Here is a 19252-nt window from a genome sequence, read left to right as displayed (position 1 = left end):
GCCATGCCAGCACATCTCCTGCAGGCGTGAATAAATGTATATTACAGCCATCAGCCACGCACAGCTTAGAGATATATCATGGCACAGGTGTAATGTTTTCTGTATAGTTTATCACTATCCTGTTTGAAGTTAGTTGGTTTTAAAAGAAATTGAAAAGTCAGGATAAAGGGAAACTCTGTTGTTATTGTACAGAAATTCACACTTGGCCCTCACTGCACATTTAATGTTGTCAATCATAAAACTGAAGTTTGGCCAGAAAGACTGGACCTGGTCTTGTAGGGACCATATGAGCACATTCAGCATCACAGAAGGGAGAGAAGGTAGATTCATCCAATAAGATATCAGGGAACTAGGAAGCCAACAGCATCATTACCCTCCGCTTTCTCTAAGAGGCCCATTATAATATTTTTCTTCAAGTGATTTTCTCACTTGTCAGCACATTCTAGGTACGCTGTCATTTGGCTTTATAGTTTACAGATCTGGGCAGGTAATGGTCAGCGTCTCCTAATTCCAGGGGGTAGGTGGATCTTTCAGATTGTAAGTTCTATAGAAAAGGGCTTTCACAATTTCTCCAAGTAATTAGAACATTTTTCATATGGAGGCGAATGTTATGCTCTAGTGGCAAAATGGTGATCACACGATTGTGATATGGCCGGACTACACCACTGATAAAGCAGCCACAGCCGGTGTCTGAAAAAAATCTGACTTCTCTGCATTCAGTGGTTACTACTCACCTGGGTAGTCATAAGTAGGAATCTCCTCTTTACACTGCTCATCATCCCTCACATATGTCTCTGTAGTATTAATATGGGTCATATCTTCACCCTGAAACAAATATTATAAAAGTCACAGACAGATGGAGAAGTCCCATCTATGATCAGCTCTAATCCTGCCATCTCCACCATTCTCATTACACAAGTATAAAACATAATAATGGCGGATAAAACTGAACTGAAGACAAGACCTTTACAGCCGTCTACACATCATAGGGGAGATCTCATGACACCTTCTCTTTATCTACCTGAGGAATATTTGGATCTTCTTGTTTACAGTCATGTGGAAGAAGAGGACGGGGACATCTCTCTGGTGTTGTCCTCTTACTGGATAGATCTGGAGGAAACACATACAGGGACTGAATTCATTCTTTACATACAGATAATTATAGGCCGTGTGTATTTAGTCCTGTCTATTATCTGGTGATGTGAGGGGCAGGGGAACCTCCATCATGACGTCCTTGTACAGATCTTTGTGTCCCTCTAAATACTCCCACTCCTCCATGGAGAAATAGACGGAGACATCCTGACACCTTATAGGAACCTGACACATACAAAGATACTGTCATCCCCCCGATCCCTTCATATAATTACTGTATAATGTCCCAGCATTCCCAGCAGTTTCACCTCTCCAGTCAGCAGCTCAATCATCTTGTAGGCGAGTTCTAGGATCTTCTGGTCATTGATGTCCTCATGTATCAGGGGGTGAGGTGGAGGCTCTGTGATTGGGCTCAGGGGTCTTCTCCATCCCTCAGACACAGGGGCCTCACAGCACTCACTAGAGGTCTTCTTCACTACTGTGTAATCCTGGTTATGGAGAGACACATTAATAAATCTCACTACAGACATTTCCAGAGTCCTCACCATCTGTTATTCCCATAGATAAGAATGATGTAATGTGACGTCATCAGAATCTCTCACCTCTCCAGTAAGACGGAAGAGGATCTCTAGGGTGAGGTGTAATATCCTCTCCGCCATCTTGTCTCTGTCCATATTCATCCTTGATGGGTGATTCAGAAAAATTCTCTCAATATAGAAGATGTCCCCTGAGATGATCTGATATTGTAGTGACCTAAATAGGAAGACAATGAGACGATGGAACATCATACAGAATTCTGTGTAATAATACAATTACTGGACACAATAAGGGAAATATATCAGGAGATAGAACGTGTAGACGAGTCAACAGGCAACCCTGGCACAACAACCTCACTAAACAGCTTTGACAAGCGTCCAGGGTTGCGGAGCGGCGTTGGAAGAAAACACATACTCAAGATGACTTCACTGCATTCAAACAAGCAACGCTCGCATTCAAATCAGCACTCACCTCTGCTAAACAGGCCTACTTCACAACCCTCATATACTCCCTATCCTACAACCCCAAACAGCTATTCAACACTTTTAACTCTCTCCTACGCCCTCCACTGCCCCCTCCGACCTCCCTCATCTTTGCTGAGGAGTTTGCCACACACTTCAAAAACAAGATTGACCAAACACGGCAAGTCTTTACTGTCCGACCACCACAACCCCTTTGTTTTCCACACCATTTCCCTACCCCTATAACCTCCCTTCCCAACATCACGGAAAGAGACCTTACTCATCTTCTCTCCAAATCACACCTCACCACATGTGCACTCGACCCCATCCCATCCCACCTCCTCCCCAACCTCACCCATCTCTTCAACCTATCACTATCCTCTGGTACTTTCCCTGCTGCCTTCAAACATACTAAACCAAGGAGAAAGTCAGGAGTAGCTTAGATAAAAGATAGTCTTTATTAACCCCTTAACAACATCTGACGCACTAATACGCGTCTGTGCCCTGGGACTTAAGAGCCAGTCCCGTATTAGTATGTCATGGCGATCGCGCGCGCACACAGGCTGTGCGGGCGCGATCGCCGCCGGGTGTCAGCTGATTGTCACAGCTGACACCCGATACTATGTGCAGGGAGCGGCCCTGCACCGCTCCCAGCACATTAACCCCCGCGATGCTGCGATCGAAGTCGATCGCAGCATTGCGGGGGCAAGGGGAGGTGATCGCAGATACTCACCACCTCTTCCGGCTTCCAGCGCTGTCTGCAAAGGCTTCCCGGGTGTTGCCATGACGACCCGATGTCGTCATGACAACATCCGGGTCACCAGACAGCAGGAAGATTGTTTGGACATGCGCAGTGCATCTCCAAACAATCTTCTCCCTGTCCGGAGCTGACAGCCTGCATGGCACAGGGATGGTGCTGCATTCCTGTGCCATGCAGGCGATCAGAGAAAAAAAAGTGAAAGTCCCAGAGTGGGACAAAGTAATAAACTATATAAGCTTCCAGAAAGTGAAAAAAAAAAATAAAAATAAAAAATTGCAAAAATAAAAAAAATAAATAAAAAAAATAATCCACCAAAAATAAAAATAAAATGTACCCATCAATAAATATTATTATAAAAAAAAACAATAAAAGTACACATATTTGGTATCGCCGCGTCCGGAACAACCTGACCTATAAAACGATCCCACTAGTTAACCCCTTCAGTGAACACGGTAAAAAAAAAAAATAAGCAAAAAACAATGCTTTATCACCATACCGCCAAACAAAAAATGGAATAACACGCGATCAAAAAGACAAATATAAATACAAATGGTACCGCTGAAAACGTCATCTCGTCCCGCAAAAAACAAGCCGCCATACAGCTCCATCATCCGAAAAATAAAAAAGTTATAGCTCTCAGAATAAAGCGATGCTAAAAAATATTTTTTTCTATAAAATTGCTTTTATTATGTAAAAGTGCAAAACATAGAAAAACGATATAAATGTGGTACCGCTGTAAACGTACTGACCCGAAGAATAAAGCTACCTTATCAATTTTACCACACGCGGAACAGAATAAAAAAAAAACAAAAAAAAAATTCCTGAATTGTTGGTTTTTGTTTATTCTGCCTCCCAAAAATCGGAATAGGAAGCGATCAAAAAATGTCACGTGCCTGAAAATGGCACCAATAACAACGTCAAGTCATCCTGCAAAAAACAAGCCGTCACATGACTGTCTGCCAAAATCTGGAAAAATTATAGCTCTCAAAATATGGCGATGCAAAAACTAGATTTTACAAAAAATGCGTCTTTTAGTGTGTGACAGCTGTCAGTCATAAAAACCCCATATGATTCTGGTATTGCTGTAATCACACCGACCCGAAGAATAAAGTAAGAAAAAAAGATGATGATATGGCGACTAGTGTTGAGCGCAAGTGCTCGCTACTTGAGTTTGCATCGGGTGCTCTGGTATGCATTGAGTATCGTGGGTATTTGAGTGACATGCTCGAGTCTCTGCCCCATATGCTTCGCGGTCAAAAAAAACTTTACGGGGATTGCCTGCCATGCACGAGCGATCCCCGCATGTTTTTTTTTGGGTGTCTAATAACCGTGAAACATGCGGAGCAGGGACCCGAGCATACGCTGTACATGGTGCATACTTGAGTACCCCATGCAAACTCAAGTAGCGAGCACTTGCGCTCAAGACTAATGACAACTTATTCAATATGATGACCTAATGTAAACAAATTCTGTGTCGTACCTCTGGGTTCAAAATGTTCACTATACACCTTAATAAAATCCTTGGGGGGTATAGTTTCCAAAATGGGGTCACTTGTGGGGGAGCTCCACTGTTTAGGCACATCACGGGCTCTCCAAACGCGACATGGTGTCCGCTAACAAATTGAATGGAAAATCGTCTCAAATTGTTAGCGGACACCATGTTGCGTTTGGGGAGCCCCTGCGTGCCCAAACATTGGAGCTCCCCCACAAGTGACCCCATTTTGGAAACTAGACCCCCCAAGGCACCTTTCTAGGTGCATAGTGAGCACTTGGAACCCCAGGTGCTTCACAAATTGATTCATAAAAATGAAAAAGTGTTTTTTTTTTCACTTTTTCATTTTTACTAATCAATTTGTGAAGCACCTAGGGGTTCCAAGTGCTCACTATGCATCTAGATAGGTGCCTTGGGGGGTCTAGTTTCCAAAATGGGTCACTTGTGGGGGAGCTCCAATGTTTGGGCACACAGGGGCTCTCCAAACACAACATGGCGTCCGCTAATTATTCAAGCAAATTTTACAATCAAAAAGTCAAATGGCGCTCCTTCCCTTCCGAGCCCTGCCGTGCACCCAAACAGTGTTTTTTCCCCAAATATTGGATATCTGCGTGCCCAGGGGAAATTGCACAACAAATTTTGGGGTCCATTTTTTCTTGTTACCCCTGTGAAAATAAAAAAAATTGGGTCTAAAGTAACATTTTTGTGAAAAAAGTTAAATGTTCATTTTTTTCTTCCACATTCAAAAAATTCCTGTGAAGCACCTGAAGGGTTAATAAAGTTCTTGAATGTGGTTTTGAGCACTTTGAGGGGTGCAGTTTTTAGAATGGTGTCACTTTTGGGTATTTTCTGTCATAAAGACCTCTCAAAGTGACTTCAAATGTGATGTGGTCCCTAAAAAAATGGTTTTGTAAATTTTGTTGGAAAAATGAGAAATCGCTTGTCAACTTTTAACCCTTATAGCTCCCTAACAAAAAAAAAAATTTGGTTCCAAAATTCTGCTGATGTAAAGTAGACATGTGGGAAATGTTATTTATTAACTCTTTTGTGTGACATATCTCTCTGATTTAAGGGCATAAAAATTCAAATTTTGAAAATTGCAAAATTTTCAAAATTTTCGCCAAATTTCCGTTTTTGTCACAAATAAACGCAAGTGATATCGAAGAAATTTTACCACAATCATGAAGTACAATATGTCACGAAAAAACAATCTCAGAATCAGGGGGATCCGTTGAAGCGTTCTAGAGTAATTACCTCATAAAGTGACAGTGGTCAGAATTGTAAAAATTGGCCTGGTCATTAACGTGCAAACCACCCTCGGGGCTTAAATACATAAATATCAAAATAAGTAATCATGTCATAGCATTAACACAAATGGGGGTAAAGAGGGAGTTGAGTAGTAACAGCACAAAAACGCTTGTGAACCCCCATACATCCGCATTATATTAGTGACTTGCGGGGTGGGGACTCCTAAGGTAAGGTACCCATCATAATCTAGAAAAAAATGGTCAGGGAGCAATCAATCATACATTATAACCAGGACCAGGACATTTATTCATATATACTTGGACTGTGGACCTTAAATGTGATCATGGACTCTCCCTGGTCCTGGTTATAATGTATGATTGATTGCTTAGGAGTCCCCACCCCGCAAGTCACTAATATAATGCGGATGTATGGGGGTTCTCAAGCGGTTTTGTGCTGTTACCACTCAACTCCCTCTTTACCCCCATTTGTGTTAATGCTATGACATGATTACTTATTTTGATTTTTATGTATTTAATAAAGACTATCTTTTAGCTAAGCTACTCCTGACTTTCTCCTTGGTTTAGTATGTTATTGGAGTAGAGTTTATGCTGACCTAGTTCCTATGGTTTATCAGCTATGTTTGCTCTTGGGCATGTTGTATGTTGACTAACTGACTTCAAACATGCCACAATTACGCCCATCCTCAAAAAGCCATCCTTCGACCCATCCGCCCTGTCCAGCTATCGCCCCATATCGCTGCTCCCATTTGCCTCCAAACTCCTTGAGCAACACATTCACGCTGAACTTTCCTCCCACTTTTCATCTAACTCTCTCTTCGACAACCGACAATCTGGCTTCCGCCCCCACCATTCCACCGAAACTGCCCTTACCAAAATCACCAATGACCTACTTACAGCCAAAGCTAACAGACAGTTCTCTGTACTCCTTCTTCTTGACCTGTCCTCTGCTTTCGATACAGTCGACCACTGCCTCCTACTACAGATCCTCTCTTCCTTTGGCGTCAAAGACCTTGCCCTATCTTGGAACTCCTCATACCTTTCTAACCGCACATTTAGCGTCTCCCACTCCCACACTACCTCCTCACCCCGCCCCCTCTCTGTTGGAGTCCCTCAAGGCTCTGTTCTAGGACCCCTACTCTTCTCAATCTATACCCTCAGCCTGGGACAGCTCATCAAATCCTATGGCTTCCAGTACCATCTGTACGCTGATGACACCCAGATCTACCTCTCTGGCCCAGAAATCACCTCTCTGCTGTCCAGAATCCCAGCATGTCTACCAGCCATATCCTCCTTCTCCTCCCGCTACCTCAAGCTCAATGTGGACAAAACTGAACTCATTATCTTTCCCCCATCTCGCATATCTTTCCCACCTGATCATTCTATCACAATGACATCACTCTTTCCGCTGTACCGACAATCCGCTGCCTCGGAGTAACCCTTGACTCTGCCCTGTCCTTCAAACCCCACATCCAAGCTCTCGCCACCTCCAGCTCAAAAATATTTCCAGAATCGGTCCTTTCCTCAACCCTAACTCTACTAAACTGCTTGTGCATGCCCTCATCATCTCCCGCCTCGACTATTGCAACATCCTCCTCTATGGCCTACCTGCTAACACTCTCGCACCCCTCCAGTCCATCCTTAACTCTGCTGTATGACTTGTTCATCTCTCGCCTCGCTACTCTTCTGCTACCCCCCTTTTCAAATCCCTTCACTGGCTCCCATTCCCCCAGCGTATCCAGTTCAAACTACTAACACTGACCTCTCTCCTCGGTACATCTTTGAACTAATCTCCCAATATATTCCCTCACATAACCTCCGGTCCTCCCAAGATCTCCTTCTCTCCTCCACACTTATCGGTTCCTCACGCAATCGCCTCCAAGATTTCTCCCGAATATCCCCCATCCTCTGGAATTCTGTGCCTCAACAGGTCCGATTATCCACCACATCTGGATCCTTCAGACAGAACCTGAAAACCCATCTCTTCAAGAAAGCTTACAACCTGCAATGACCACACTGCCTCCTCAACAACACCGGAGCTACTGCAACCCCCCAACCTACTGTCTCCTCCCCATTCCTGTAGAATGTAAGCCCACAAGGGCAGGGTCCTCTTCTCTCTGTACCAGTCTATCATTGTTAGTTTGTTTACTGTAAGTGATATTTTTATTTGGTATGTAACCCCCTATGTACAGCACCATGGAATCAATGGCACTATATAAATTAATAATATTAATAATAATAATAATAATGTTGTATTCTCTAGTCTTGTATGGATTGGAACATAAGTTGAATTGCAAAAAAGGACATCTCCTCCATGCTCCCAATCACTGGCTAAGTTGACCATTGCTTAGCCAACTGATTAGCTGTAGGAATCACAAGTACGCAGGAAATACAGAGACTGGTGGGGGACCCAAGCAGCAATGGTATTCTTATTAGTTTACAACATTCTGCTTATACCCTGTCATGTACTAATGAAACATATATTTTAGGCCACAGACAACAAGCAATTTCTTCCTCGGAGTCTGTAGCTGACTACGTTTCTCATAGACTCATCTTCCATAAAGCTAATTCTCGTCTCATTTACCGACACTGGAATCGGCATTAGTAATATTGCAGGAGATATTCATTACACGTGACATGAGAAATAACTATTTCATGATGAGGATGACATCTTCTCCTATAGCTCTAGAAACATATTTGGCCAGAGTCCATCACTGACTACATCATCACTGGTCATCTATAATAAAGTTTCCCATCTTTCCCAGGCTGTAATCTTTTTATCACGATAGATCTCATGTATAAAAGTTTGCTTGTAAGAACACCAACACAGGAGTGATTTGATGCTAATGTCTCCATGTACAGTGTTTTTTTTTTCTGGATAGGTCATAGAAAATATTAAAAATCTCTGAAGTTAATCGCCCCCTCCCTCCTTCCCTCTGTCATTTGCAATCTGAGCTGACACTCTTAGGTGGAGGATTGTACAAATTACACTGGTCAACAAATGTTAACTTTTTTTCTGTTTCCGGTTTTAAAACATGTTGTCTATGTTGTTTTAAAACATGTTGAGGCGCTGATTTCAGAAATGTAATCAGAATTTCTGTAGCACGTATCATTCCCGAGATATTTTAAGTTTATGATTATAATGATAAGGACAGTACATAGTGCATAATAAATTGGCACTTATATTAAACTTTTTATTTCAGAAGAGTATTTTTTGTAGAAATAACCAATGGAATTCATAATATGGACTCTCTTTATTATAATATACAGCACTTAAGTCCTGTCCAATCATGCATTGCATTAGTTGTGCACTCTCAGGCACGTCCAGACACAACTGTCAGACTTTGGTCTATTTCCAAGTAGCATTATATAATAACAGCAGTAACGACGCTCTAATCTTCATGAGTTTCTTCTGTTCTGAGAAAATTTCATAAGGAGCAAAACTGTTTAATAAGTAATGAGTTGTAGAATGTCGTGTCAATGTCGCAATAGTAGTGATCTCTTTTGTTATACATGTGGAGATTATACCCTTAAAGCCCATAAAAGGAGTATAACTGCAGTTGTTAAGAAGGCATATGAGTTATATTTTAGATGCAAAATTGGTGACCAAGACAGAGCAAGGGCTACTCATATATGCTGCTCATCTTGCGCTACGAGTTTGAGGTCTTGGCTGAAGGGTGTGCGACCATAGATGCCGTTTGTCATTCCAATGATCGGGAGGGAGCAGAAGGACCATATAACCGATTGTTACTTCTGCATGACGAATGTATCCGGCTTTTCCTCCTAAGAACAGGAGGTCTATTGAATATCCCAAGCTCGCTTCTGCAATTAGACCAGTGGCGCACGATGAAAGTCTGCCAGTTCCAAAACCACCGCCGGTGTGGAGAATAGAAGAGGGCGATGAAATGATGGTTGATTCATTAGAGATGGAACCTGCTGCTGATTCAGATTTCGAACCATCAATATCAACTGCTCCACGTTTAATATCGCAAGCAAGACTCAACGATCTGGTTAGAGATTTGGGTTTATCAAAGAGTCAGGCAGAACTTCTTGGATCAAGGTTGCAAGGGTGGAATCTGTTGCAGCCAGGTACAGAAATTTCAGTATTTTGCAGTCGTCATGAAGATTTAACCAAATATTTCAGTCAACCTGACTGTCTCACTTTTTGCAGTGATATTACTGGATTGTTTTCTGTCCTTGGAGTTGACCATGACCCAAGGGAATGGCGACTGTTCATTGATTCATTGGCCTTAAGTTTTAAGGCTGTCTTGCTACACAATGACAATGTCTACCCTTCGATACCTATCAGACATGTCGATCAGTATGAAGGAGACCTATGAGAATATGCAGATGCACATTCAATACTCAAGGTACAAATGGAATATATGTGGTGATCTCAAGGTAGTTGCAATTTTATTAGGTTTCCTTTGGGAATGGGACAGTCGTGCAAGAGACTCGCATTATATCAGGAAGGACTGGCCACTACGCAATAAATTTATTCCAGGGCAGAAGAATGTTAAACACGAACCATTGGTAGATGAAAAGAGGATATTCCTTCCACTTTTGCACATCAAACTGGGATTCATGAAGAACTTTGTCAAAGCAATGAACAAGCAAACTGAAGTCTTTGCTTACTTGCGACAGAAGTTTCCATGCATCAGTGATGCCAAGATAAAAGAGGGGGTTTTCATTGGCCCACAAATCCGAGAGCTAGTAAATGATAGTAAGGCTAAGTGCCCACGATGCAGAAATGCTGCATATTTTTTCCGCATCTCCCTGGCAGGAAAAACGCATGCGGATTTTACATGCGTTTTTCCTGCCAGGTAGAAGCGTTTGTCAAGCGTTTTTGCATGCATTTCTGCATGCGGGTTATCAAGCACTTTTCCAAGCGATTTTAGCATCACTTGGAAAAGTGCTTGACAACTTGATCACACTATATAAATCCATGCAACCGGCATGGATTTATATAGTGTGACCAAGTAATAGTTAAAAAAAAAAAAGAATAAGAATGGTAAAAAATAAAAAATAAAGATTATACTTACCTTCCGATGGCTCCTGGTATCCTCAGCTATGCGACTGGTGTGTTGGGCGGCTGGCGATGGTCTAAAAGGACCTTCCATGAGCCGCCCAACACACCGGACGCATCGCTGAGGAGACCGGGGGCCACCGGAGGGCAAGTATAATCTTTATTTTTATTTTAAATTCTTTTTTTCACAGGTACTATGGGTCTGCTTGAAAAACGCATAGTGGGCATGCAGCCTTTCTTTGATGGTCTTCTGCATGGTGCAGAACATGTAGCATGGTCGGCCTTCAAGAATGTCGTTTTCAACTTTCTAGGCAACTACAAGGTGCCAAACTATGCTGAACAGTTTGAAAGTTTTCTTCAGTCTTACAAGTCAATGAAATGCAACATATCACTTAAAATACATTTCCTTCATTCACACATTGACTTTTTCCCAACAAACCTAGGCGCTGTAAGTGATGAACATGGTGAAAGGTTTCATCAAGACATTTCCCAGATGGAGAAACGGTACCAGGGGAGGTGGAGTCCCTCGATGCTGGGTGACTATTGTTGGAATCTTGCCTGTGAATCATCGGACAGTGATTATAAAGAAAATCAATGGCAAAACATTTTTAAACTTGAGCTCTGTTGCTGACTTTTGCATTCGGAATATCACATGCCACTACGAATTTGACAGTATTCAATGCATACATAATTGCATTTTTCTCAAAAATCTTACGTGATAGAGCAATCCTGAAGTTATTTCTCAGCATGACAATTCCGATAATATTCACCCAATTTCATGCCGGAAACAAAATCTTTGTTGAACAGTGTTACCTATAGTGTGAAGTGAAACAGCCTAATCAACATGCAGGCCGTCACTTGTGAAGTAAGAGGATTAAAGTAAACACCTCACAAGATTTTCCAGTAAGACAAACAGCTGACAGTCTCCAAGACTTAGACAAGAAACTAATACCAGTAAGAAATTGAATGTGGCCGAACAGTGAATCAGCTTAATTAACATGCAAGAGCTTCTTGTAGGGAAAAGACTATGAGGATGTGTATTGTGCATAGTCAAAGAGTGCTGATTAACCTATCTGTTCAGACAGGAAAAGGTCTATCAAGGATAAAAGGGATATCTCACACTCTTTAGAAATAGCCATGGTCACCCAGCATACACATTCCTTTCATCAGCACAGCTTCAACAGTCAGGATGTCTCCGAATGAAAATATAGAATATTGGAATATACATAAATCCAATATTAATGAGAAACACATTTACAGCACATGGGCTAGCCAGAGAAAAGGATACATATTTTCTCATAACTGTAGCCCCTCTGCCAATGAGTCATAAATGCACAGTGGCCACATGACTGACAACAGCTATGCCATTTTTGGTCTCTAAGTAAAAATAAAATCCTGATGGAAAATATGGTGCCAATCTACAACTTCTGCGATCATCCAGAGAGGCGTTATCACATAAGTTGGGGATTCCATAAAATCATGAAGTGCTGAGACAAGCCCACATCCTGGCCCATGTATGAGAGATACACATCATGTATGCAGGAACCCCCGTTCACAAAACGGCCATTTGAAGTGCTCTCCTTCAGCTAAACTGAATCGTCTCTGCGATCGGTGTAGTAAATTCTCTTGTTAATCCCTTTTATTTTCTGTAACTGTATATGCTGTAGGTACTGTGGGAGTACTTTATCTAGAGGCTTAATGACCGCGGTCACCGCTACAACCCGGCCTAGGCAATGCTAGCCCCTGTTTCAGCTAGATGTGTGTCCTCGGACACACATTCATGCCAACATAGTAATGTAGGTTGAATAAAGACCTACAGTAGGTGCATCCAGTTCAACCTTCCTTATCTTTTTATACATCCTAAAATCTTGCTTGCTTTTGCGGCTGCTGCTTGACATTAAGTACTGCTGTTCAGCTTACTTACAGAATACCCAAGTCCTTTTCCTGTTCTGTAGTCCCAAGTATACTTCCATATAATGTATATGCAGCAATAGGATTACTCCGACCTAGTTGCATTACTCTACATTAAACCTCATCCGCCAAGTGTTTGCCCATTCAGTCATCTTATCCAGATCGTTCTGCAATATCATAATGTCAAGATCAGATTTTAATATTCTGCATAGTTTGATGTCGTCAGCAAAAACTGACACTTTACTCTCAATCCCATCCCCAAGGTCATTAATAAAGAGGTTAAAAAGAATCGGTCCTAGTACAGATCCCTGCGGCACCCCACTGCTGACTATATCCCAAAATGTAGTACATCCCTCTACACTGTGTTCCAAATTATTATGCAAATAATATTTTCTCAGATTTTCCCAAATTACCTATATGAAGTGCAGTCATTGTAATTTTCCAGTCAAATAACTATTAGAGTACAATTGAAAGGTTTTTGTACAAACTGCCTATAATAACAGTATATTTTTATAAAAATAAAAAACTCAAACTGCATGTTCCAAATTATTATGCACAGCAGAGTTTTCAACCTTTTCATTTTAATAAAGAACAAAAAAATGGTCATTTTTGCAATTATAAGCATTAGCAGGTTATTACAAACTGAAATCAAACAGTTTTCACCTCAAAACTTTATTCTAGGTGATGTCACATTTGCACATAGGACCCCTTGTTGGAAAGAAGCTTCTGAACTCTCTCGTCCATTGAATTTGTCAGGTTTTGGATGGTTTCTGCTACAATTGTTTTGCATGAGGACAGAATACCCTCCCAGAGCTGTTGCTTAGATGTGAACTGCCTCCCGCCATCATAGACACTCCTTTTGATGATGCTCCAGAGGTTCTCAATGGGGTTAAGGTCAGTGGAGCATGGGGGCCACACCATAAGTTTGTCCCCTTTTATGGCCATAGCAGCCAGAGATGCAGATGTGTTATGTGCAGCATGAGATGGTGCATTATCATGCATGAAAATGATCTTGCTGCGGAATACACGGTTCTTCTTCTTGAACCATGGCAGGAAGTGCTGTTTGAGATACTCAACATACATTATGGAGTTCATCTTTACCCCTTCAGGGATCCTAAAGGGGCCGACAATCTCTCTCCCCATGATTCCAGCCCAAAACATTACTCCACCTCCTCTTTGTTGGCGCCATAGCCGTGTTTGCATGGGGTGTCCATCAACCAGCCATCCTGCACTCCATCCATCTGGACCATCGAGAGTTGCACGGTACTCATCGGTGAACAAAACAGTTCGATGGTCCAGATCAATGAAGTGGGCATAAAAAGGGACAAACTTATGGTGTGGCCCCCATGCTCCCCTGACCTCTACCCCATTGAGAACCTCTGGAGCATCATCAAAAGGAGTGTCTATGATGGCGTGAGGCAGTTCACATCTAAGCAACAGCTCTGGGAGGGTATTCTGTCCTCATGCAAAACAATTGTAGCAGAAACCATCCAAAACCTGACAAATTCAATGGACGAGAGAGTTCAGAAGCTCCTTTCGGACAAGGGGTCCTATGTGCAAATGTAACATCACCTAGAATAAAGTTTTGAGGTGAAAACTGTTTGATTTCAGTTTGTAATAACCTGCTAATGCTTATAATTTCAAAAATGACCATTTTTTTGTTCTTTATTAAAATGAAAAGGTTGAAAACTCTGCTGTGCATAATAATTTGGAACATGCATTTTGAGTGCAGTTTGAGCGTTTTATTTTTTAAAAAATATACTGTTATCATAGGCAGTTTGTACAAAAACCTTTCAATTGTACTCTAATAGTTATTTGACTGGAAAATTACAATGACTGCAATTCATATAGGTAATTTGGGAAAATCTGAGAAAATATTATTTGCATAATAATTTGGAACACAGTGTATGTTTGTCACACAGTCATGGCTTTCATCCAGCTAGGTTTCCGTAATACCCACCACATCGTATTTTGTGACCGATATAAGAGTCTCCAGTTCGTTCATTTTGTTTGCGAGACTTCTTGCATTTGCCAGCAGACATTTATTATTATTAGCACATTTATTACACCTACTCAGCTCCCTACTATCCTTGCATATCCCAGCCCCTCCTAGATCCTCATTGACCCCTACTACCTCACTCCCATCTTGTCCGTGTGCCACAATACACGATGCAGACCAGAGGCCATCAGATGAAGTCAGCGTACACGTGACTAGAGGCGCATGGAAGTGACATCATGCGCTCCCGTCGCTTGCACGCTGAAGCCAGCAACCAACTCCAGAAAAATATGCAGCGCGACAGAGTGAAGGTGAGTATAATGTGTTGTTTTTTTAAAAAAAAAAACTGTGGGCCATGCACCACCCTACACGCGCGACTGTGGGCCGTGCACCACCCTACACGCGCGACTGTGGGCCGTGCATTATTCTACAATTATGAGTATAGGCTCCTGTGTGCATTACATTACATCTATGACTGTGGGCTGTGCATTATATTATATGGAGGACTATGGGCTGTGCATTATACTTTATGGAGGACCATGGGGAGTGCATTATACTGTATGGAGGACCATGGGGAGCGCATTGTACTTCTGCTATGGGGTCCCATGACTTCTAAGTTCGCATCTGGTAAGTATAAGGCTATGTGCCCACGATGCAGAAATGCTGCATATTTTTTCCGCTTCTCCCTGGCAGGAAAAACGCATGCGGTTTTTACATGCGTTTTTCCCGCCAGGTAGAAGCGTTTGTCAAATGTTTTTGAATGCATTTCTGCATGCGGGTTATCAAGTGCTTTTCCAAGCGATTTTAGCATCACTTGGAAAAGTGCTTGACAACTTGTTCACACAACATAAATCCATGCAACCGGCATGGATTTATAGTAGTGTGACCAAGTTAGTTAAAAAAAAAAAAGAATAAGAATGGTAAAAAATAAAAAAAAGAGATTATACTTTCCTTCCGATGTACTCCCGGTGTTTTCTCTGCTGCGTCCGGTGTCTTGGGTGGCTCGCGGTGGTGTGAAGGACCTGCGATGACGTCATTGAGTCATGTGACAGGTCACATGACTCAATAACGTCACGGCAGGTCCTTCACAACAACGCGACCCATACAGCAGACCAGACGGAGGGGAGAAAACACCGGGAGGACATTGGAAGGTAAGTATAATCTTTATTTTTTATTTTAAATTCTTTTTTTAACGGGTTCTATGGTACCTGGTTCTGGAGGAGAGTCTCCTCTCCTCCAGACCTGGGTACCATCCGCAGGTTGAACCGTGTGATATCCGCAAGTACAGATGCAGTGATGCGGATGTCACGCAGTCCAATGCAAGTCAATGGCGGCGATTACGCTGCATGTTCACAAAATTAATGGACATGCTGCGTATTTTTCCGCAATGATAATCCGCAGCATGTGCTCAGCACATGCAGATTATCATTGGGGACCATGGGCACGTATTACCAAGCGTTTTTTTAAGCGTTTTCGCTGCGGAAATTCCGCGGCAAAAACGCTTGAAAAACGCATAGTGGGCACGCAGCCTAGGGCTGCGTGCCCACGACACGTTTTTGGTGCGGATTTGCAGGGCAGAAACGCTCCAGAAACGCATTGCATACCTTATCCCATGACTTCCTATGACATTCTGCAAGTTCTGTGCACATGGTCAGGATTTTTTCTGCGCGGATTTTACTCGCAGAAAAATTCCTGACATGACCAATTCTTGTGCGCTTCTGCATGCAGATTTGCCTATACAATGCATTGGAAAAACGCATGGCAAAAACGCATCAAAAACGCATGTAAAAACAGCATGCGTTTTTCTGCCAAGGAGATGCAGAAATGCTCAGGAAAATTTCTGCTTCATTTCCGCATCGTGGGCACTAAGCCTAAGGGTCCGTGCCCATGATGCGTTTTTCAAGCGTTTATGCTGCGGAATTTTTGTAGCGTAAACGCTTGGTAATCCTTCCCCCATGGTCCCCAATGGAATTCCGCACTTTCGATGCCCATGCTGCGGATTTTTCCGCAGCGTTTTTGATGTGCTCAAAAATCCGCAGCATGTCCATTATTTGTGCGTTTACGCATGCGGAATTGCCATCTAAAATACATTAGAAAACGCAAGGCAATTCCGCATGTGCAAAACGCGCAAAAAACCTGTGTCAAATTCCGCACGCGTTTTTCCGGGCAAGGAGATGCAGAAATGAAGCAGAAATTTTCTGCTTCATTTCTGCATCGTGGGCACATAGCCTTATAGTTCATTTGTTTTCTATACATTAAATGGGGGATATATATACCAAGATAGGGGACATATCAGGATGAAGGGGGAGGGGAGGGTCAGTCAAAATCTTTGCACCGGGGCCCATCAGACCCTAGCTACACCACTGATTATACGGTGTGTGTGTGGGGGGGGGGATTATGGCACTGTGGGAACATTATACTGTGTGGGGGCATCATACATACTGCATAAGGGGCATAATGGGGGCATAATGGGGGCATTACACTGTGTGGGAGCATCATACATCCTGCATAAGGGGCATAATGGGGGCATTACACTATGTGGGGGCATCATACATCCTGCATAAGGGGCATAATGGGGGCATTACACTATCTAGGGGTATCATACATCCTGCATAAGGGGTATTACACTGTGTGGGGGCATCATACATCCTGCATAAGGGGCATAATGGGGGCATTACACTATGTGGGGGCATCATACATCCGGCATAAGGGGCATAATGGGGGCATTACACAACCTGCATAAGGAGCATAATGGGGGCATTACACAGTGTGGGGGTATCATACATCCTGCATAAAGGGCATTACACTGTGTGGGGGAATCATACATACTGCATAAGGGGCATAATGGGGGCATTACACTGTGTGGGGGCATCATACATACTGCATAAGGGGCATAATGGGGGCATTACACTGTGTGGGAGCATCATACATCCTGCATAAGGGGCATAATGGGGGCATTACACTGTGTGGGGGCATCATACATACTGCATAAGGGGCATAATGGGGGCATTACACTGTGTGGGGCATCATACATCCTGCATAAGGGGCATAATGGGGGCATTACACTGTGTGGGGCATCATACATACTGCATAAGGGGCATAACACTGTGTGGGGGCATCATACATCCTGCATAAGGGGTATAATGGGGGCATTACACTGTGTGGGGCATCATACATCCTGCATATGGGGCATTACACTGTGTGGGCATCATACATCCTGCATAAGGGGCATTACACTGTGTGGGCATCATACATCCTGCATAAGGGGCATAATGGGAGCATTACACTGTGTGGGGGCATCATACATCCAGCATAAGGGGAATAATGGGGGCATTACAGTGTGTGGGGGCATCATACATCCAGCATAAGGGGCATAATGGGGGCATTACAGTGTGTGGGGGCATCATACATCCAGCATAAGGGGCATAATGGGGGCATTACAGTGTGTGGGGGCATCATACATCCAGCATAAGGGGCATAATGGGGGCATTACACTGTGTGGGGGCATCATACATCCTACATAAGGGGCAAAATGGGGGCATTACACTGTGTGGGGGCATCATACATCCTGCATAAGGGGCATAATGGGGGCATTACACTGTGTGAGGGCATCATACATCCCGCATAAGGGGCATAATGGGGGGCATTACACTGTGGGGCAGTAAAGGGGTCCTGTACTATGAGAACAATACGTTTCCTCCCTTCCTGTCTCCATAGTTGGGTCGTATGTATCTATTACAGGAAACAGAAAAACCTTATGATTCTTATACAGGGGCAACACAAGACCCCAAAAGAGTCTCCGTGCTGAAGGGGTTAATGCCCCCTGCGCCCAGTAATGGGGGGTCTCCACATACCTCCACCTGCAGAGCCGCCACCACATATATGGCTGCTCTGTGCACACAGGACCTGTGATGAGGTCACAGGAGGGGAGGAGTCAGGGGTCACATGATCAGGGGCCTCAGTGGATGCAGGACTCTGCTGTGCTGGTTGTCATGGTGCTGGATGAGCTGAAGTTTATGTGTGGGGTCAGGAGGGGTTTATAGTGTGGATGTAGCAGAGCCGCGTGTGTACGAGGTGTACGGAGCAGAGCCGCGTGTGTACGAGGTGTACGGAGCAGAGCCGCGTGTGTATGAGGTGTACGGAGCGGAGCCGTGTGTGTACGAGGTGTACGGAGCAGAGCCGCGTGTATACGAGGTGTACGAAGCAGAGCCGCGCATGTACGAGGTGTACGGAGCAGAGCCGTGTGTGTACGAGGTGTACGGAGCAGAGCCGTGTGTGTACGAGGTGTACGGAGCAGAGCCGTGTGTGTACGAGGTGTACGGAGCGGAGCCGCGTGTGTACGAGGTGTACGGAGCAGAGCCGCGTGTGTGCGAGGTGTACGGAGCAGAGCCGCGCATGTACGAGGTGTACGGAGCAGAGCCGCGCGTGTACGAGGTGTACGGAGCAGAGCCCTGTGTGTACGAGGTGTACGGAGCAGAGCCCTGTGTGTACGAGGCGTACGGAGCGGAGCCGCGCATGTACGAGGCGTACGGAGCGGAGCCGCGTGTGTACGAGGTGTACGGAGCAGAGCCGCACGTGTACGAGGTGTACTGTTTAGACACATCAGGGGCTCTCGAAACACAACATGGCTTCCACTACCAACTCCAGACAATTTTTTGTTGCAAAAGTCGAATGGTGCTCCTTTCCTTCCGCGCCCTGCCGTGACCCCAAAC

General features: G+C 43.7%; 1 protein-coding gene across 2 annotated transcripts in view; it reads right to left on the bottom strand.

The window, feature by feature from the left end:
- Window positions 1–18422, bottom strand: part of LOC141270511 (uncharacterized) — an 80156-nt gene extending 61734 nt beyond the window's left edge. The window contains exons 1-5 of one of the 2 annotated variants that reach the window (XM_073680529.1): window positions 1695–1880; window positions 1401–1580; window positions 1200–1317; window positions 1007–1116; window positions 735–825 (exon numbers count right to left, since the gene is read on the bottom strand). In XM_073680529.1, coding sequence (XP_073536630.1) covers window positions 735–825; window positions 1007–1116; window positions 1200–1317; window positions 1401–1580; window positions 1695–1880 — 685 coding nt within the window. Of the gene's footprint in view, window positions 1–734; window positions 826–1006; window positions 1117–1199; window positions 1318–1400; window positions 1581–1694; window positions 1881–18394 lie in introns of those variants that run through there. The other variant, XM_073680527.1, reaches the window with a different exon arrangement.
- Window positions 18423–19252: the final 830 nt, after the last annotated feature.

The sequence above is a fragment of the Phyllobates terribilis genome, unplaced genomic scaffold, assembly GCF_046119375.1.
Source record: "Phyllobates terribilis strain yellow unplaced genomic scaffold, ASM4611937v1 Scaffold_5__5_contigs__length_657084704, whole genome shotgun sequence".
Taxonomy (NCBI): Eukaryota; Metazoa; Chordata; class Amphibia; order Anura; family Dendrobatidae; genus Phyllobates; species Phyllobates terribilis.
The sequence above is the reverse complement of the archived record's forward strand: the minus strand, read 5'-3'. Positions and strand labels throughout refer to the sequence as shown.